This window comes from Nannobrachium achirus (genome assembly GCF_963921795.1).
Source record: "Nannobrachium achirus genome assembly, chromosome: 12".
NCBI classification, from domain to species: Eukaryota; Metazoa; Chordata; class Actinopteri; order Myctophiformes; family Myctophidae; genus Nannobrachium; species Nannobrachium achirus.
Window position 1 is genome coordinate 66,086,267 of NC_137832.1, and position 22,747 is coordinate 66,109,013.

At 42.2% G+C, this 22,747-nt stretch overlaps 1 protein-coding gene across 1 annotated transcript in view; it reads right to left on the bottom strand.

Moving 5' to 3' along the window:
- Window positions 1–22,203, bottom strand: part of LOC308295803 (carotenoid-cleaving dioxygenase, mitochondrial-like) — a gene marked incomplete at both ends in the record, with an annotated part of 62,463 nt that extends 40,260 nt beyond the window's left edge. Inside the window, 5 exons of the mRNA XM_080738852.1 lie at window positions 5,773–5,888; window positions 6,923–7,134; window positions 10,080–10,257; window positions 19,274–19,317; window positions 22,163–22,203. Of these exons, the coding sequence (XP_080594978.1) occupies window positions 5,773–5,888; window positions 6,923–7,134; window positions 10,080–10,257; window positions 19,274–19,317; window positions 22,163–22,203 (591 nt within the window). The remainder of the gene's footprint in view (window positions 1–5,772; window positions 5,889–6,922; window positions 7,135–10,079; window positions 10,258–19,273; window positions 19,318–22,162) is intronic.
- Window positions 22,204–22,747: the final 544 nt, after the last annotated feature.

The following is a 22,747-nucleotide window of genomic DNA, read 5'->3' on the forward strand; positions in this document are numbered from 1 at the left end:
AAGTCCATATATAGGTATGTTGGTGTCTGTGTGTTTGTTTAAGTCCATATATAGGTATGTTGGCCTATGACGGTGTCTGGGTTTGTTTAAGCCCGTAGCCCAATCAGGGACCAGCATTTCTGGCAACATCATCATTAACAGCCAATGAGGGACCAGCATTCCCGGTGATGCCAGTGGTAAGTGTAGGTATAAAAAAAAGTGTCACTGGCATGTCCAGTGGTGATGCCAGTGGTGATGTCAGTGGTGATGTCAGTGGTGATGCCAGTGGCAGCTGGCGCATATACTGTAAGTAGGCCAAATGGCCTACTTGTGGACAAGGCTTAAGTTAACTTCAGTTAACCTCAACATGTTATTTGTTATGTGTCCAAAAACAGAAGAAGTAGCAGATCTACATGTAGTACTGTAGTACTCTACTGGGTGTAGTAGAAGGCCAGATCTACATGAGCACACTTTCTGTTTTTATCTCTGCTTCTGGTCAGACTGGGAAATGTAGACTCCTGATATTTAATATTCATGTTTACCACATTTTCAGAAATAGAGAAAATTGCAGATCTACGAGAGCTTGTTGACAGGGTATTTAGTTTTTCCGTTTGTCGTACGAAGTTCATAGAAGCCTGAGTGGTTACGAAAATGCGCCCTCGATCTGCCCCTTTTTTTCTTTTTCTTTACAAATCGAAAAGACCTGCGGCCAATTATTTGTGCTTACAGCTGTGTGTGTCCAGCTCTGTTTTCAGCAGCAGTACAGCAATACAGTTATTGAAAAGGTAGAGCACAACGTCCCATTATATCCGCTAGAGCTCTGCACCGCTGCAACCCTTGACACCTAAAGGCTGCCTCAGAAAAAAAAGTGAGTGCGTCAACATTCTGGCGCTGGCAGCATCAAGGACGTAGCATTTAATTGGCTTGTCTCACACTCTATAGGAGAAAACCATTCTCCATCATCACAATAGGAACGCTGCTCAAGGCTCCGTTTCTCCATCATCACAATAGGAACGCTGCTCAAGGCTCCGTTTCAGGCACCGGCCTGGTTTTTCTTTTAAATTTTTTCTTCCCCATTTCACAGTACATGTGGTCTCCCACATGGCCCTATCATATGCAATATGCATACATTTAGTTTGATTGCCTGCTGATGACAACATATGCGACCGTCTATTCCTGGAAGAAAAAAAAAAGAACAGTGCCTCAAATAGGCCAATTTCCACTCAGGAAAATGCCTTCAATGCTGGATTCCAAACGTAGATTTTAGTTTTTTAGCGCATTAATATCGGGAAAGCATAGCTGTGTCTTTTCCGGTTTTTGAATAACCAACCTACAGTATGTCCATGTGCTTTACATTCATAGATAAAATGTCAGATATACAAGCTTATAGTGCATCACTTGGTGCCGCCGCGGTGTGAGCTTGAAGATCAGATGTATAAATTACTTTTTAAGTGAACATTTTTTACTAAGATCTTTGCTTCTGGGGTTTCCTGGAACAAGATGGGCCAGACAAAAATACATACTGTAGATCTACAGTAATTAAATACTTACTGTAGATCTACAGTAATTAGATCTACAGTAATTAAATACATACTGTATATCTACAGTAATTAAATACATACTGTATATCTACAGTAATTAAATACATACTGTAGATCTACAGTAATTAAATACATACTGTATATCTACAGTAATTAAATACATACTGTAGATCTACAGTAATTAAATACATACTGTAGATCTACAGTAATTAAATACATACTGTATATCTACAGTAATTAAATACATACTGTATATCTACAGTAATTAAATACTTACTGTAGATCTACAGTAATTAAATACATACTGTACATACATACATGCATACATACATACATACTGTAGATCTACAGTAATTTGGGGGGTCCTAGACATTCCGCACCGCTGAACATTCTTTTTTCTGAAAATTGTTTTAGAAGCCTTTTTTTTATCGGCCTCAGGGCTTAATGGGTTCAAAGACAACAGTTCAGGGGGCATAGGAGGCCCCCTAGTGGCTCACCAGGTGTTCACTCATACCACATAAATGAGGCTATAGTCCTTCCCTCAGGTGGTGCGGGGTCCGACGCCACATGTGCCACCCGAATACGATACCCACCCGGGGTGTTTCAATACGACACCCACCCGGGGCTTCATGCATGTCATCTGCACTCCTCTGTATCTCACTGTCACCACTGGAAATGAAGGAATGGTGAATAAAGATTTGCTTAAAGGGAGAGTTCACCCCCAAAATGACTTTTTCCCTATCGATTACTCAACCTGTGGAGACTTATTTTTTTGAGCTGCATTATGTAACTTTACTGTTCTACCCTGGATTTGTACCCCTGGTCTAAAATCATTTTAGAGCCTGCCTACTCAAGGGAGTGTAATAATATATCATTTTGTCCTTCAGGTCAGAATTTGTGTCAAACCAGAAACGGGGGTTGTGTCAAAGCAAAGGTCATGTCCAAACTGGACCCAGGATCTAAGTAGGTCGGAGAGGCTTATTGTTGGTATCAGCCAGAGTGTGGGATTTTATCCCCGTTTCACAAGAGGCCACTGGGAGATGGAGGCGGAGCCAACACCTACCATCAGCTCTTACTGGCTCTTACCTCACGACTTGCCGAATCAAACCCATGGGCTTGTGGTCGTAAGGCGAGTGCTTTAGGCCTACCGACTGAGCTACCCAGACAGAGTGCTTTAGGCCTACCGACTGAGCTACCAGATACAGAGTGCTTTAGGCCTACCGACTGAGCTACCAGATACAGAGTGCTGTAGGCCTACAGACTGAGCTACCAGATACAGAGTGCTGTAGGCCTACCGACTGAGCTACCAGATACAGAGTGCTTTAGGCCTACCGACTGAGCTACCAGATACAGAGTGCTTTAGGCCTACCGACTGAGCTACCAGATACAGAGTGCTTTAGGCCTACCGACTGAGCTACCCAGACACAGAGTGCTGTAGGCCTACCGACTGAGCTACCAGATACAGAGTGCTTTAGGCCTACCGACTGAGCTACCAGATACAGAGTGCTTTAGGCCTACCGACTGAGCTACCCAGACACAGAGTGCTGTAGGCCTACAGACTGAGCTACCAGATACAGAGTGCTTTAGGCCTACCGACTGAGCTACCAGATACAGAGTGCTTTAGGCCTACCGACTGAGCTACCCAGATACAGAGTGCTGTAGGCCTACCGACTGAGCTACCAGATACAGAGTGCTCCAGGCCTACCGACTGAGCTACCAGATACAGAGTGCTTTAGGCCTACCGACTGAGCTACCAGATACAGAGTGCTTTAGGCCTACCGACTGAGCTACCAGATACAGAGTGCTTTAGGCCTACCGACTGAGCTACCAGATACAGAGTGCTTTAGGCCTACCGACTGAGCTACCAGATACAGAGTGCTGTAGGCCTACCGACTGAGCTACCCAGATACAGAGTGCTGTAGGCCTACCGACTGAGCTACCCAGATACAGAGTGCTTTAGGCCTACCGACTGAGCTACCAGATACAGAGTGCTTTAGGCCTACCGACTGAGCTACCAGATACAGAGTGCTTTAGGCCTACCGACTGAGCTACCAGATACAGAGTGCTGTAGGCCTACCGACTGAGCTACCAGATACAGAGTGCTGTAGGCCTACCGACTGAGCTACCAGACAGAGTCTAAATGTCTCCATATAAGAGCAGGGAGACCAACTATAACCGACCCAAATGTGAATTAACATACTCTACCATACAGAATGGACAACATAACATATTCACACGTGCGCGCGCGCGCGCACACACACACACACACACACACACACACACACACACACACACACACACACACACACACACACACACACACACACACAACGTACACAATACAGAGATGCTTTAACACATTCCTTATGCCCAAACATGTATTTGTTTCATAATCAATAACTCAGCAGCACTCAGTCCAACTGTGTGAAGAAGAAGCCATAAAGAAAACCAAGAAAGAAAGTGTGAAGCCATGCTAGGAATGTTGAAGTTATTCTTTTCTATATACAGTATGAACATAGATCTTTATGACTAGCATTTGTCACAATGGTGCTCTTATCCAAAGCAACTTACAAAGAACAAGGTCAGAGCATACAGCATGTGTCATGACAACGTAGTCAACCAACAACAGGCTACGTGAAGTGATCCAGGAGTTAGATTGCTAACTGAGTGGCTTCCCTGTGCAATCTATACAGTATATATATATATCTATAATCTATACAGTATATATATCTATATATCTATAATCTATACAGTATATATATATATATATATCTATAATCTATACAGTATATATATATATTTATAATCTATACAGTATATATATATATATATATATATATATATAATCTATACAGTATATATATATATATCTATAATCTATACAGTATATATATATATCTATAATCTATACAGGCTGCAGTGTTCAACATTTAGCTTAGCTGAGATGAACCCCACTACGTATTGTAGACTTGTATTCATAGACTTGGTCGACAGCACTATCAGTGTTGTGTGAATTAATGTTTGTCTACACATTGTTTTCTGTTGATATATTGGATATCTGCATATCTGTGTGGCTGGTTCTACAGACAGGGATCTCCATATATGGGCATAAAAGGGATATGATGTCAGATGTCATAGACGTCATAGGACTTTCACATAATGAATAACTAAGTAAGCATGTTTGGTCTCTCACAGCATATCTCCATATACAGTACATGGATCTCCATATATGGGTAACAGGAGTCTCCATATATGGGTAACTGGTCCGATATACATCACTGGCCAGATGGCCAAGACATGGCGTGACCTCGCCCTTTGATATTGAGTTAGTAAGGGATAACGTCATTATCCCGACTTATAACAGTGAAAGTATGGGTTAGTAGGGTTAGGGTTAGGGTTAGGGTTAGGGTTAGGGTACAACGTCGTCGAACAAGGACGTGTTGATGAAATAGATGCCATATTTGGTTACTGCGTCGTCTGTTTCTCACTTCAAATGTTTTCAAAAACATTCTTGAGGTTTAGTTGTAAATGACACTGTGTTTGTTTACATGGATGTCATGTCAAGCAGCTGGGTTGGGCTGCGATATCAGAATTTCCCCCGCGGGAGGAGTAGGTATTCATTATCATTATGTTGGATACGGCATAAAGTTCACACCATGCAGCAGGTGCTCTGAGCCTTTGATTAGGCATGGTCTGTTATAGAGAAATAACACACAGCTGATTTCAGCTATTGACCAATCAGAATCAAGCATTCAACCAACATTAATAGCATCTGTTTGAAAAAAAAAAAAAATCCCTGTCGGTTGATGCTTCATATCCATCGTTTATTTGTTTTATTTTACCGTCTGAAAATCCTTAGCTGCTACAGTATAGCTGTAAAACATTTTATTGGGGGTCCCTGGCATCAATGGGGGTCCGCGGGCTAACACGTGTCCATTTGGGGATCCTTTGCCACGAAAACGTTTGAGAACCCCCTGGTACAGAGTTCAGGGCGGTAGGGTACAGAGTGGTAGGGTGGTAGGGTACAGAGTGGTAGGGTGGTAGGGTACAGGGTGGTAGGGTACAGAGTGGTAGGGTGGTAGGGTACAGGGTGGTAGGGTACAGAGTGGTAGGGTGGTAGGGTACAGGGTGGTAGGGTACAGAGTGGTAGGGTGGTAGGGTACAGGGTGGTAGGGTACAGAGTGGTAGGGTGGTAGGGTACAGAGCTCACCCTGGTACAGAGTTCAGGGCGGTAGGGTGTTTTCATGCCTACCTTCTCCTTGGTCTCCAGGCTCTGTGGGTCGACTCGTCTCATGAAGTTGGTCTCCGTGCTGACGTAGTAGTCTCCCCTGTACTTCACAAAGTTCACACTGGCGTTGTCGGTCGCCTCTGTTCACAGTACAGAACATCTCCACTCAGTCTAAGACTGTCTGTATGCTTCTTATCACACATAATCACACATAATCACACATAATCACACATAATGTAGCACTGCCGGTGGCGACATTATACTTTTTAATTATTCACTGTAAAAATGTGTTCCAGTCAGTCCTATCCTGTTCTGTCCTTTCATTGATTTAACCACAGCATCAGTGGTGGAAAGTAACATTTGTGTGCTTATACTGTAGCTTATACTGTAGCTTATACTGTAGCTTATACTGTAGCTTATACTGTAGCTTCATGGACAACTGCACACAAACACATGAAATCATACACAAACACATTATGGGCATTAAGTGTGGAGAGGACATTGCTTTCTTTTAAGTATGGTTAAAGGATGACTTCTTCATCGTCCTCTCTAATGCTCATTATAATATGGTACCATTTTAGTCTACTCAGTCTGTGTCTCAGAGGAGTTCACAAACTCGCCTACCAGTGACATCATCGATGGGGAATCCAAGCCAATGCAAACCGTCGGTGTTTTATTCCTGGAAAGTTGTTGCGTTGTTGGGGAATTATATTGATACATGTAATATAATGTGTGTTCTTAAGAAATTCTGATATGCCTGGACAATGATTCTGATGTTGGATGACCATACTAGGAAAGACATTTGTTTTTATTTAGTAATTATTTGATGACCAGCAGTGGTTCCCTATGGAGACACAAAGAGCCTGCTTTGTTCACTATGGAGACACAAAGAGCCTGCTTTGTTCCCTATGGAGACAAAGAGCCTGCTTTGTTCCCTATGGAGACACAAAGAGTCTCCTTAAATTATTAGAAATGTGACAAAAAGAAATCCATGAATTCAAGTCTCCATGGCTGTGAGTAATCGATGAGTAATAAAAGTAATTTTGGGGGTGAACTATCCCTTTAAGGGGTTAAGTACAAAACATCTCAATACTTTCTTCCACAACATCGTTTTTGGGGGGTGGGGTTGGGGGGATCAGCAATGCAGTGTATGTGTGAGTCAAAGTGTACATACTGGGTATCTTGAAGCGCGAGAAGAAGCGAGCGAAGATGTTCTTGCAGGGGTCCGGCAGGGCCATGGTCCCGAACTCGGAGATGGCGATGCGGTTGGCCGCCGAGTTGGTGACGTAGGAGTCGCTGCGCAGGAAGCGGCTGCTGTACGTCACCTCGCCGTGGCTCAGGTGGAAACGATGCATCATCGCCATGCCGTCAAACCAGTGGGTGTATCTGAGTAGATAGATAGATAGATGGGTAGATAGATGGGTAGGTAGGTAGGTAGGTAGGTAGGTAGGTAGGTAGGTAGGTAGGTAGGTAGATAGATAGATAGATAGATAGATAACGATGCATCATAGCCATGCCATCAAACCAGTGGGTGTATCTGAGTGGACATGGAGGACAGTCAGTGGACCAGTGAGTGGACATGGAGGACAGTCAGTGTCATAGTTTTAACACTTTCTGTACACTTTCTTTCTCCATGTATAATCATAATACCTGATGAGTGTGTTGTAGGGGGGGTCACGGCAAAGGAGAATTCTGGTCTAGAAGGCCATCTTACCTAGTTACCTTTTAGATGTTCTTACTTTCTCCCACAAAGACTGGTCCAGGTGTTTATTTTTCAATTGTCAAAAGATGCAATTTTATCCATTTTTGTCCATATGCCCTACCCGAAACCAGGGCTTCAGACAGGACCAGTTGGTTTTATTGTAACTCTGCTTATTTCTCTTTTTACATTCATAACGATAGCATCTCATCCAAGCTGTAATCTTAGCAGTGCACAGCCATAGTCGTTGTTAAAACGCTGAACTTTGATCTTGCGTTGAAATCTAGTCTCTTGCGCCCGTGTTGTGTGAAAGTCCCAAACTGCTACAGATGTATTTGGCCGTGGACCCCCATCTGAGTGGGGGACCTCCAGAAGTAAAGATTTGTGTTAACACTGATGTAGGAGACCACAGTCTGTCAGACCAGTGTGTTAACACTGATGTAGGAGACCACAGTCTGTCAGACCAGTGTTAACACTGATGTAGGAGACCACAGTCTGTCAGACCAGTGTGTTAACACTGATGTAGGAGACCACAGTCTGTCAGACCAGTGTGTTAACACTGATGTAGGAGACCACAGTCTGTCAGACCAGTGTGTTAACACTGATGTAGGAGACCACAGTCTGTCAGTGTTAACACTGATGTAGGAGACCACAGTCTGTCAGACCAGTGTTAACACTGATGTAGGAGACCACAGTCTGTCAGTGTTAACACTGATGTAGGAGACCACAGTCTGTCAGTGTTAACACTGATGTAGGAGACCACATTCTGTCAGTGTTAACACTGATGTAGGAGACCACAGTCTGTCAGTGTTAACACTGATGTAGGAGACCACAGTCTGTCAGTGTTAACACTGATGTAGGAGACCGCAGTCTGTCAGTGTTAACACTGATGTAGGAGACCACAGTCTGTCAGACCAGTGTGTGTATCTGTGGGCATAGGAGATCAGTGTCAGCCACTTACTGTAAGCCCCCGTTTACATTGTTATGCAGTGAATAACAGAAATAACTGTAAGCCCCCGTATACGTTGTTGTACAGTGAATAACAGAAATAGCAGATCTACCAAGCGTGCCGGACTGGTGAGTTGGCGATTCAGGTTCGATCCCAGCTCAGATTGTTTCATGTGGGACTTGTGAGGACGCGGTTGGATTCAAACATTTTTTTATATGTGTATTCTTTGCAGCAGGGACATGCAGAGAATGTTAGAGAGGCAGGGGCTGACATTTCTAAAAGGGCCTTTTGGTGAAAATGTTGAAAATAGCAGACCTCCAAGCTCACAACGCGTCACGCTGCAACGCGGTATGAGCTTGGAAGTCGGCTATTTTCAGTACTTGATACATTTAAACTAAGCATAAGCTTAAGCTTTTTAAGCATAAAAAAGGCAGAATGCTGCCTTCAGGTAAGGCATGGAAAGAGAACATTTGCATTTCTTTCACCATAGTGAAAACTGCATTCATGGTCTGGAAAGGGCACTTTTTTACAGACGGATAAAAGGGCAGGGGCTCCCTTTCATGTACTATATGTGTGCACGTGCCTGCTTTGCAGTGACATTCACAATACTGTAGGGATGCCTGATTGAAAGGATCGAGCCGGTATGTATGGGTTAGGGTTATGTTAGGTATGTATGGGTTAGGGTTATGTTAGGTATGTATGGGTTAGGGTTATGTTAGGTATGTATGGGTTAGGGTTATGTTAGCTATGTATGGGTTAGGGTTATGTTAGGTATGGGTTAGGGTTATGTTAGGTATGTATGGGTTAGGGTTATGTTAGGTATGTATGGGTTAGGGTTATGTTAGGTATGTATGGGTTAGGGTTATGTTAGGTATGTATGGGTTAGGGTTATGTTAGGGTTAGGGTTATGTTAGGTATGTATGGGTTAGGGTTATGTTAGGTATGTATGGGTTAGGGTTATGTTAGGTATGTATGGGTTAGGGTTATGTTAGCTATGTATGGGTTAGGGTTATGTTAGGTATGTATGGGTTAGGGTTATGTTAGGTATGTATGGGTTAGGGTTATGTTAGGTATGTATGGGTTAGGGTTATGTTAGGTATGTATGGGTTAGGGTTATGTTAGGTATGTATGGGTTAGGGTTATGTTAGGTATGTATGGGTTAGGGCTATGTTAGCTATGTATGGGTTAGGGTTATGTTAGGTATGGTATGTATGGGTTAGGGTTATGTTAGGTATGTATGGGTTAGGGTTATGTTAGGTATGTATGGGTTAGGGCTATGTTAGCTATGTATGGGTTAGGGTTATGTTAGGTATGGTATGTATGGGTTAGGGTTATGTTAGGTATGGTATGTATGGGTTAGGGTTATGTTAGGTATGTATGGGTTAGGGCTATGTTAGCTATGTATGGGTTAGGGTTATGTTAGGTATGGTATGTATGGGTTAGGGTTATGTTAGGTATGTGTGTGAGAGAGAATGAGAGAAGGAATGCTCTTAGTATGACTTAAAGCTGCACTATGTAACTTTCCTATGTACTTTTAGCCTCAGAGTTAAGAGCCCGACTGCTTGTTCTTGGGAGAAATTACCTTTTCACCTTCAGAGTGAGAATCTGCTACAACACAATTACACACAAGATCTTTTAAGTGGGTGTCTTTGCATCGATAGAGTTGTTGGAGGATGGCCTTACTTGTCTTCCCCGAACTCGAACTTGGCAGGTCCATTCCTGAGGAAGCTGCCGTTGATCCAGGAGGGGATCCTGCCTGTGATGGAGGTGGGGATGGGGTTGGGGGTCTCCTCGCAGGACGCGACCAGGGGGGCCAGGCTCTCCAGGTCCCTGGCCTGGGGACACCTCTGTCTGCTGCCCACTGCCCAGGGCACAGGGGGGGAGAGGAGGGTGCAACAGGGTTAGTTAGTTAGTTAGTTAGTTAGTTAGTTAGTTAGTTAGTTAGTTAGTTAGTTAATACCTCTGTCTGCTGCCCACTGCCCAGGGCACAGGGGGAGAGGAGGGTGCAACAGGGTTAGTTAGTTAGTTAGTTAGTTAGTTAGTTAGTTAGTTAGTTAGTTAGTTAGTTAGTTAATACCTCTGTCTGCTGCCCACTGCCCAGGGCACAGGGGGGGAGAGGAGGGTGCAACAGGGTTAGTTAGTTAGTTAGTTAGTTAGTTAGTTAGTTAGTTAGTTAGTTAATACCTCTGTCTGCTGCCCACTGCCCAGGGCACAGGGGGAGAGGAGGGTGCAACAGGGTTAGTTAGTCAGTTAGTTAGTTAGTTAGTTAGTTAGTTAGTTAGTTAGTTAGTTAGTTAATACCTCTGTCTGCTGCCCACTGCCCAGGGCACAGGGGGGGAGAGGAGGGTGCAACAGGGTTAGTTAGTTAGTTAGTTAGTTAGTTAGTTAGTTAGTTAGTTAGTTAGTTAGTTAGTTAATACCTCTGTCTGCTGCCCACTGTACAGGGCACAGGGGGAGAGGAGGGTGCAACAGGGTTAGTTAGTTAGTTAGTTAGTTAGTTAGTTAGTTAGTTAGTTAGTTAGTTAGTTAGTTAGTTAGTTAATACCTCTGTCTGCTGCCCACTGCCCAGGGCACAGGGGGAGAGGAGGGTGCAACAGGGTTAGTTAGTTAGTTAGTTAGTTAGTTAGTTAATACCTCTGTCTGCTGCCCACTGCCCAGGGCACAGGGGGAGAGGAGGGTGCAACAGGGTTAGTTAGTTAGTTAGTTAGTTAGTTAGTTAGTTAGTTAGTTAGTTAACACCTCTGTCTGCTGCCCACTGCCCAGAGCACAGGGGAGAGAAAGGCTGCAACAGTTAGTCAGTTAGTTCATCCATCTATCTAACTACAGAACACTATATATGGGCATAAACTGATGAAGCAGTGCCACATCACTGATACCGCTGCCTTTACTAGAACTATCAGAAGGCATAACCAAGGTAAAATAATATGCAAATATATAAATGATGATTAGCAGCACACTTCCTTCTATGGGTACGGAGGGCTTCACATTGCAGTGCAGAGAGTGTTGAATGGAACTCGGTACAGCAGGTGATTAAAGGGTTAGGGTTAGGTGATTAAAGGTGATTAAAGGCCATGGAGATAAAACGGATTAGGAGAAATGAGCCCACACATTCACACCATCACGGTTCTCTGATGTGATTTATTATTCGTTTTTTTATAGCTGTGTGTGTGTGTGTGTGTGTGTGTGTGTGTGTGTGTGTGTGTGTGTGTGTGTGTGTGTGTGTGTGTGTGTGTGTGTGTGTGTGTGTGTGTGTGTGTGTGTGTGTGCATGAGTTCATGAGCAGGTCAGGGGCGTGTGTGTTATCTCCTCATGCTCATAACAGTGGAGTTATGAGTTATGAATTATGAATTATGATTAACTCTTTAAAGACTGCATGTCAAGCCTAACAAAGTGACATCACCACTACAACGTTATATAGTTTGCATATATTAATTTTATTTTATTTAATATTTCTTTTAGTTTTTATGTTAATTTCATCTTAGCTTTGATTCATTTTTAAAGCGGGTTTTCAAGTTCCTTTTTGAATTCTTTACTAATGACTTGTAGATTTGATTTAGTTTTTATTAGCTCACTGTTAGTTTTAGATTTAAAAAGAATGTAACCTGGATTAAAGAATGTAACCTGGATTAAAGAATGTAACCTGGATTAGCAGGGCAACATTCAACATGTAGAACAACAAAAAGAGCAAATCTATCCAAATGCTTCACATGGCGACACATTGTGAGCTACAGTTTGTACTGTATATCAGTGGCGTCAGTTCAGAAAAAGCAAAGGTATGGCAACATGACTGGTAAGATACCAGTCATGTTGCCATACCTTAGCAACAGGCATGATACATTTATTTTAAGAAGTACATTCTATTTTTTTCCCCCCGTTTCTACGGTTTCTTGGGCTGGATATGGCAGCCTGGAATGGTTGTTCAAGTGCAGCTAAACTTGACTGACCTGCGGAACCTGGGAATATAACATTTTGTCAAGATGGGGAGAATAAGTGTGGAGAATATAATTATAATACCTCGTTAAAGTGACCATTTTATAAAATGTTGCATTTGTAGTTATTTTACTGTAACTGGATTTATATTTAAAAGTAACTTTTATTTTCCCCCCTGGACCCAGGGTATGGCAGCTGCATACCCCTGCCATACCCAATTGACGCCCCTGCTGTATATCTATTTTGCCTATTAAATTAGCCTGAAGTTGTATATTCATAATGTTGTTGTTTTTTTGTACGTTTGTACATTAGGGAGATAGTTTGACTGACAGACCGGGACCGGTCCCAACACGATAATCCCTTTCCCTTCTCGTCTGTCACCCCTAGCCCACCCTCCCCCCACCCTCCCTCCACCCTCCAGCTCGCACAATTGAGGAAGAGGAATAGTGAACAGTCTCTCTTAAAAAAAATAAAAAAAAACACACATTTGCAACTGAGCTGACTGAACTATTACCGCGGGAGGTAGGGGTGGTAGGGGCTACGCGATGTGAGCTTGTATGTCAGCTGTTCTCGGTGCACATGCCGTTGCGGGGTGAAGTATGTCTCGCTCGGAGCGTCTCACCACCAGCCAGAGTTGGAATGAACAGAAAACAACAGGTTTGGGGATCTGTTGGAATCTGAATGATTATATGAAACAGGCTCTCAATGTTGGTAAACAAGAAATCCTTTGTGCTGTTGTGGCCACGTGTGCGTCATTTTAGACTATTTGTCTCCACATTGTCCACAGCGTGTGGAAAGGGAAAGTTCTTGATTTTGTTAAATTTAGGTAAAAAAACTAAAAATAGATTAAAATCCCCCCTAAAAACACAAACAAAACTGCTTCACACGTGTGCATGAGGAGTCAGCCCATCCCACCCTGCAGTAAATGACTTCCCACGGCTTTGGACTGAACAGATCTTTTTGGGAAGTGATCTAGTTCATTTCATTCACCAAATATAACCAGGTCATTTGAGCCGTTCGTTTACCAAAAATAACCAGGTCATTTGAGCCGTTGGTTCATGACGACACACCACCAGATTGCACTGTGCAGGTTTTCATCCATGATCGCCACTTTCCCCTTCTTCTTTTTACCCTCACAGGAAATTCACACCGTGTGGTGAGACTTCTTGTTCCTTCTGTAAATCACAACATTTAAAATACACCTCCACACCTGTGCTGTGATCCACACCTTGCTGTCTCAACTCCTAACTGGGCTAATTGGGGCTCCTGGACTCAAATAATAATACACTTTGTTCCCTTCCAAGAAATGTACTGCTAATATTTGCCTTTGAAATGAAATGTAACGGAGTGAGAAGTGAGAAGTATCCCCAAAAAACCTTGTGGAGTACAGGGGCGCCCGCTGGCCTACCGGTCCAGGACCATATCACTTAGGCTTTGATAACTGACAACGTGTCGCCAGTTCGATTCCCGATCTGGATGGCATAAAAGCCCCAAAACAAATATAAAAAAAAAAAAAAAAAAAAAACATTTTAGAGTACAGATACTCAAAAATGTTTACTTAATAACCAAGTACATTTACTTGAGTACTGCACTTATGTAGACCACTGTTAATTAGACAGTTAAGGAAGCTGGCAAAGAAAAGTAAAAGCACACAAAGGTTGTGGTGAGCTGATGATGGAACCTTGTATGTCTGAACCCGTTTGTTTTTGATTAGTATTTAATCAAAACATGTCAAAATGGTGAAAACAGACGATCGACAAGCTCACAAGCATGCAGTGAGCTTGTAGATCGGACATTTTCTCTACTTTGATGTGACACTTCTGTACGGTGAAGTGGAGCATTCGTTTATGACCATGATCAGTCTAAACAATATAATATAAAAATATAAAAACCTGTTAATTGAAGCTATACAAACAATAGGATGCATCGATCTACATCAGTGGTTCTCAACCTTTTCAGGCTGCGACCCCACAAATAACCATATTTTAATTGGGGACCCCCCCCCCCCCCTTCAAATAGTTGAGGCATTACATTTTGTATAACACAGTTCTGTTGCGAGGCGTTGTGAGCATGTAGATCTGCTATTTTCACAATGTCTTCCTCTAATATTGGACAATTTGGCCAATGTTTAACTTAAGTCATTTTTAAGTACTAAAAAGTCCTTAAATTATCTCCTTAGAAATGTGCAGATACTCCGTATACACTTATACTGTGTGTTGGTCTGTTTACTGTTGAGTGAGAAAACAATGTTAACATTTAGCTATACATTTGGGGACCCCCAAAACAATTATGGGACCCGTCTGGGGGTCCCGACCACTAGGTTGAGAACCATTGGTCTACATAACATGTTCTAGGCCTCTAAATGTAAATTACATTTAGCTTTTGCAGGTTGTCAAGGCTATAAGGTTTATCTGTTGTCTTATCGTTCACTCTGAGCATGAAGACCCTGATAATCACCGGTTATCACCACGTGATACCAGTTGGAACATGATTAGAGATGGCAGTATTACTGTATATACAGTATGCCGTATTACTGTATATACAGTATGCAGTATTACTGTATATACAGTATGCAGTATTACTGTATACTGTATATACAGTATGCAGTATTACTGTATATACAGTATGCAGTATTACTGTATATACAGTATGCAGTATTACTGTATACTGTATACAGTATGCAGTATTACTGTATATACAGTATGCAGTATTACTGTATACAGTATGCAGTATTACTGTATATACAGTATGCAGTATTACTGTATACAGTATGCAGTATTACTGTATATACAGTATGCAGTATTACTGTATATACAGTATGCAGCAACTTGGTTGGTTCTCAAACCTTTTCTATTCAAGGACCCCCAAATTAGTACAGATCCGTCGGACCCCTCATCTGAAAATATTTTCTGCTACACAATGTCATGATTTGTGTGTTTAATTTTAAATAGCAGCTAATTCACAATGTGTAACGATGTGACGTATGGTTAAAGAGTTAACCAGCGAGGTCGCGCAGAGGGCGAGGTCGCTCAGGATGGAATTAGCACAGGACGGAATTCATTATTAATATATATATCGGACCACCAAGCTCCCCCAGGGGTTGTTGCGACCGCCAGGTCGCAGTTAGTATCAAAACGTCCACCTCATGTCTGTCCGTCCGTCCGTCCGTCCATCCGTCCGTCCGTCAGTGAGTGTGTCACGCTAATACATAAGATTTTGTTGCCTATCGACTTCAGTTTGTGTGCGTATTTAGAAGCTTTGTTGTTTGTTTGCGTTAATTTGAAATGGTTAATTAATTGATTTGTTAATCATTCAGCTTCTCAAGGCTCAGACTGTGACTAAAAACCTGTTAATTAAACTTTTGTGCAAAGTCTCTCGCCGTCGCACCAAGACCAGGCCTTGGAGGAATTAAAGCACAATATTGTGCCAGTGTGACTTGTATTATAACAACATAACGCCGCAGCTGGAAGAGATATAGACATTCCTCGCGGGGATCGTTTTTATGAAATGCAACAATATAACGCATTACCGACCGCAGCCCCGGAGAATTAGGAGAATGGTATGGAAGAAATAAACAGGTATAAAAAGCTATAAAAAACACTCCAGAAAAGTCATGGTATATTAGTTATATTAGTGTGTATGTGTGTGTGTGTGTGTGTGTGTGTGTGTGTGTGTGTGTGTGTGTGTGTGTGTGTGTGTGTGTGTGTGTGTGTGTGTGTGTGTGTGTGTGTGTGTGTGGCTTGTGGCTTGTGTTTGTGCGTGCATTCATTGCATTTACTGTGTGTGTGCGCACGTGTGTGTGTGTGTGTGTGACTTTGTGTCTGCAGACATGTCCGTATCAATCCATATTAACGTGTGTGCGTGTGTGCATGCATTCGTGTGCATGCATGCACACCGCTAACATGCATACTGTAGGCCTGTTTGTGTCTTCAGATGTGTTCGTATTTATCCGTATTCCTCTGTGGGGGTGTGTGTGCGGGTGCGCGCGCGTGCGTGTGTGTGTGTGTGTGCGCGTGTGCGTGTGTATCTGTGTGTGCGTGCATTCGTCCGTCCGTTACTTGCTGCATGCTTGAGTGTTTGTCTTTGTTGGGAGGCATAATTGAGTCACCAGATTCAGTCAGCCATGCATTTAACAATGAGCAAAGTGATATAATCCATGCTGCCATGAAGCACTGCAGCTCTAAGAAAACAAACACACACACACACACACACACACACACACACACACACAACACACAACACACACAACACACACACACACACACTCCCCGTAATGGTCTTCAGATAACCTGCGTGCTCCCAGACTCCAGTCATTTGTTACATAAAACATTATGTCATCAAATACTAATTATTATTATTGCATACCGTCCCACGAGTTCCATATTTAGACTGGAACGATACACAGTAAAATCCTCAGTGTTCATTTGACTCAGAGGAGGTGCAAATAGAACCAAATGGACCCGTGAGGGTGCGGTGCGTTGGACCTTAAAGCATGGACATTTAATGTTAACAGTAATATTCAGAACCCTATAACCCTAACCCTAACCCTAACCCGTGAGGGTGCGTTGGACCTTAAAGCATGGACATTTAATGTTAACAGTGATATTCAGAATGAGGGTGGGTTGGACCTTAAAGCATGGACATTTAATGTTAACAGTAATATTCAGAATGACGGCCGTGTGTTGGACCTTAAAGCATGGACATTTAATGTTAACAGTGTGTTGGACCTTAAAGCCTAACCCTAACCCTTAATGTTAACAGTAATATTCAGAAAGAGGGTGCGTTGGACCTTAAAGCATGGACATTTAATGTTAACAGTAATATTCAGAATGACGGCCGTGCGTTGGACCTTAAAGCATGGACATTTAATGTTAACAGTAAGGGTTAGGGTTAGGGTTAGGGTTAATAATAATAGTAATATTCAGAATGACGGCTCAATCAGAATCAAAAGCCTTTGTGTAAAGCCGTCAATCAGAAGGGATTTTTCCCATCCGGTTTGATCAGAAAGAAATGTTCATTGTGGTTTAGAAGGTTTAGTTTAGGTTTAGTGTGGTTTAGAAGGTTGGTGGTAAAAAAAACCTTTTGATGTTCAGGAAATGATCAGCGTGTTGGCTATAAAAACTGTTCATTGTGGTTCAGAAGGTTTAGTTTAGGTTTAGTGTGGTTCAGAAGGTTGTGATGCATGTTGGCTATAAACACTGATTCCACTCCTTTCTCTTTGGTTGGTTTTTCTCTGGTTGGAAAATCAACATTAAAACAAACAGGCAGAACCACTTTGTGTGAATAAATGTAGGCTAATATTAAACCGTGTAACATAAGTAAACAAGGATTGCTTTAATTTAGCTTTCATGTGAACAATTAAAGCCACAATTTATTTTACCATCGAGTTAGAGCAGGGGTCTTCAACAGGGGGTCCGGGACCCCTAGGTCAGAGTTACTACAGGGGGTCCTCCAAATCTTTGTGTGATAGGAAAAAAATCTCCTTTTTTATTTTAACCACTTGAACCCTAGCGTCCATATTCTGAGAACTTTAGCCAAATATAGCAGATCCACAAGCTCACAACGCCTCGCAGTAATAAATGATGGACCTTGACTCTGTCTTCCCGACACTGACGACATGAAGAAGTGGTCTGCTCTACCCTATACGGGATCTCTCTAATGGAGTGCAGTGGAGAAACAGCTCGATTGTACGCTTTCAAATGATTTGAAAGCGATTGTACAGCAAGAACAATTTAATAAGCTAACAAAAGCATAACACAAAAAGCCCTGGGGGTTTGTTTTTCCATTGAGGCCCTGTACTGTGCTATGCTGTACTGTACTGTACTGTACTGTACTGTACTGTACTGTACTGTACTGTACTGTACTGTACTGTGCTGTGCTATGCTGTGCTATGCTGTACTGTACTGTACTGTGCTGTACTGTACTGTACTGTACTGTGCTGTGCTATGCTGTGCTGTGCTGTACTGTACTGTACTGTACTGTACTGTACTGTACTGTACTGTACTGTACTGTACTGTGCTGTGCTGTGTTATACTGTACTGTACTGTGCTGTACTGTATGTTTGTGTACTCAATAACTCTTAAGATGTGTCGTACATGGAGATCAGAACATTTATTTGAAGAAGATATCGTCGTTGTCGGGAGGAAACCTCGTATCTCCAAGTTTCAAATTTGTACGTTCTTTCCCAAAGTAAAGCTCTGCTTCATCAGACAAGGCCGTCACACGAAAGTAGTGAAAACAGCAGATCTACAAGCACACAACGCCTCGCACTCGCGAGGCGTTGTGTGCTTGTATATCGTCTGTTTTCACTAGTTTAGTTCATTTTTTAAATGAAAGATACAAAACGAATGCTTTTGGACATACAAGGTTTTCACCCGACAACGACGATATGATGAAATATTATGAACGCTATTAAATGTCAAATCAAGAAGCTGAGGAAGCAGCCGCCAAAGATCTGAGTTTACTTTTCTCCCACCTTTCAATGGATGTCAGTTTAAACACACATTATGAGTATATTGTGACCCTGCTAAACACTGCTGTTTGGTAATGTGAAAAAAGGGGGAGAAAAAAAAAAGTCCCTATTCCGGGGTGAAATAGCAGATCTATACACTTCACAGCGCATCTCACGTGACGCCTCGTGAGCTTGTAGATCGTCTATTTTTGGTGAAGAGGGTTCAATAAAACGTTTTCCCTCGATTTGTACGATTTCATGTTTGCCTACAGCACTTGCGTCACTTTCTTTCCAGCCTTAATTGTCTCAAATGCACAGACATGCACACACACAGACACACGCACGCACGCACGCACGCAGGCACGCACACACGCACACACACACACACACACACACACACACACACACACACACACACACACACACACACACACACACACACACACACACACGGCGCTCGCACAGGAGAATATTAAAGCATGTCCTGTAGACTCACCGCAGGGTGTTTGGGGGGCTGTGGTCTTGGGCATGTTGCTGCTCCTGTGGAGGCGTTTAAGAGACACAGAGTGGATTTATCAAACTTCCACAAGAAGCAGAGATGAACTTTGAGCCCAACAGTCACCAATCTCACCAGCCAAGCCCTGACCAGCTTGGCTTGGTGAGATTGTTATATGTTAATGTTATACTTTCCAACCCTAACCCTACAGCTGTAAAACAGAGGTGGGACGTTCACAAACCAATCAAGTCTTTTGAACGGCTCTTTGAAATGAACGATGGGATCCGGTTCACAGTAGGGAGGGGGGATACTGTATCATACTGTATCATACTGTATCATACAGTATCATACAGTATCATACAGTATCATACAGTATCATACTGTATCATACAGTATCATACTGTATCATACTGTATCATACAGTATCATACAGTATCATACTGTATCATACTGTATCATACAGTATCATACTGTATCATACTGTATCATACTGTATCACTGCAGTGACAAATCAATGCCTTCAGCTTTGATTAGGGTTAGGGTGCATGCCAGTGGTGTAAAGTACTTAAAGGAGTAGTTCACCCCCAAAATGATATATATATCTTTTTTCTATTGATTACTCACGCCATGGAGACTTGAGCTCAATAATATATTTTTTTTTTTTTTTTTTTGTCGCATTCCTAAAACAATAATTTGATTACAATAAATGTACCCCCATTGATTCTGGATGGGGACCCAAGTGCATTTGCCAAATGCACTACTCCTTTAAGTACAATTTTGATGTATTTTTACTTTTCTTTTCTTGTGCCTGGTGGAAGATGGTTCAGGCTGCAGCTAGAGTTAGATCACGCCAAACATTTTTGGGGCTTCGGCAGGGCTCGCCGAATCAAATAAAGTTCAAACAAAGGTAAAACTATTCTATACTCGTTCGAACTTCTGAACGCCAAACCCCACCCACCCAGTAGTCTGCCTAGCAACACGGTGGATGGTTGGAGCCATTGCCCACTGAAGCATTGGTAATTGGGTTAGGGTTAGGGTTAGGTTAGGTTAGGTTAACCCTAACCCACCCTAACCCATTGCCCACTGAAGCATTGGTAATTGGTACACTGTGCTGGAACGTCAACGGTTCCACCACCTGGATCCTCTGCTGTTTATCATACCCGACGTGCTTTGACATCATTTCTCTTTCTCTCTCAGTAAAACAGAGCCAAAACCTATTCTTAACCTCAGTAAAACTATGCCTAAACCTAAAGTTATTTCTAACCTTAACCTCAGTAAAACTATGCCTAACCCTGAAGTTATTTCTAACCTTATCCTCAGTACCCCAACAACCAATATTCACATGCCACTTCACAGGCAAAAGTCCAAAGTCTCGTATAATAGGCTAAGCATACATGCAAACACAGCTGGGAAGCCAGCCTACATAAATTATTATACATATTTACATAGGCTGGCGGCGATTTTCCAGCACAAGCTGGCAAAATGTGTCATATGTTCAGGCGCCCAATAGGATTTACATTAAATATTGGCAAAGTTCCTCCTTTTATAAAGCCCAGGTGATTATCTATGTAAATATTGTAGCATCCCAGCATGCCTCTGGGCATGCCAATATGTGTTATTGTTCCGTTATTGTGTTATTGGACTGATAATGGCTGAAGAACCTTTTTCTTTTCTTGTCCTCAATAAATAGAATACTGTTTCTCAATGTTGGGTCTGGGCCCCACCGGGGGTCCGAATGAACTGTAACTAAATACGGGGTTTGGTGAGGTCAGTGTTGTGATCTTGTATATCAGGATATCCAGGTGATGATGGTCAGCAGTCTGGATTTGCAAATTAATTCTGTTTGGCCATATATGGAGTGTCCATATATGGGCCATATGGAGCGTCCATATATGGGCCATATGGAGCGTCAATATATGGGCCATATGGAGCGTCCATATATGGGCCATATGGAGCGTCCATATATGGGCCATCTGACACAAATGTTGGCCTTATGGTCAAGATTCCATTTCTCCCCTGAGCAAGCAAGCTGGCTCTATTAGCTCAATGGTAAAAATGTCAGGACTTAAAAGCAGGAAAGTGCGTGCAATTCCAGGGTAGAAGAGGAAAGTTGCATCCGACTGATTATAAAGAAACTAAAAATAACTAAAAATAGCTCTAATAGTTTAAATAGATGATTTATCAAAGTGCTGATATTCAGTTTGTTTTGTTCATGGGTTTATGTTTATTGTTTGCTTTCTGGAATGCGTTGTTGAGGAGCTCTGTGTCTGTAGTGATTTATGTAATTGGTTCATATGAAATCATTCATATTTCATAATCATATGTGTGTGAGTTTTGGAGTCTTTTCCATGCTAGACCAATCAGCACCATCTATTATTGTGCACATTGCCACCGATTATTCTTTTTTCACATAGTCGACACGGTGTCGGGTGGAAACATTGTACGTCCATCCAAAAAACGTTGCTTTTCAGGAAATGTCAAAATAGACCCTGCATGTGTTCAATGGATCTAAAGTAGTAATTATTTGATAACAAGCTCTTGTTAATTATTTTCATTGGTAAAATATTTATTACAAACATCATAGCCACACTATGCAGTCCCCCAGGGGTAGTGACGGTGGATCAGAAGCTAGAGAGGCCACTAGGCCAGGGGAACAGAAGGTTACCAGGGTTCGAGCCCCGGGCTCCCTCAGAGTCCTGAAGTTCAGCCTTGAATGGTTTCCCCTGCCGTCGGTGTGTGAATGAATTAAATTAAAAAAATCAAAAATAGCAAGCTTTGGCAAGTTTTATTAAGTACGGACTGATAGTAAAAAATAAAAACAATGATAATTATAATGTTATTTGTTGAATATATTGCAATGTGAGGTTGACACAAAATCCCAGTGCACACCTGGACTTGTCCAACATCACTCCATTATGGAACAACTCCATGATGTCAGACAAGTCTTTTACTTGCAGAGTATAAAAGAGTATTTCTACATCTCAGTATTGTACTTTTTCCACCACTGATTATCAGTACTACTGAGCCAAGGGTGTTCATCAATGCAGGAATCACAATGCAGATTTAACATGACTTTACTCAATTAACAGACAGTGTAGAGAATACAGTGTACAGAATACAGTGCACAGCATACAGTGTAAAGAATACAGTGTACAGAATACAGTTGCTGTGGGGCAGAAACCTCCTATCTCCATGTTCTAAAGCTTTGTGTAGATTAATGTCCAACATGGTCATACGTACCTCCATGTTCTAAAGCTTTGTGTAGATTAATGTCCAACATGGTCATCATAGTACCTCCATGTTCTAAAGCTGTGTGTAGATTAATGTCCAACATGGTCATAGTACCTCCATGTTCTAACGCTGTGTGTAGATTAATGTCCAACATGGTCATAGTACCTCCATGTTCTAATGCTTTGTGTAGATTAATGTCCAACATGGTCATACGTACCTCCATGTTCTAAAGCTTTGTGTAGA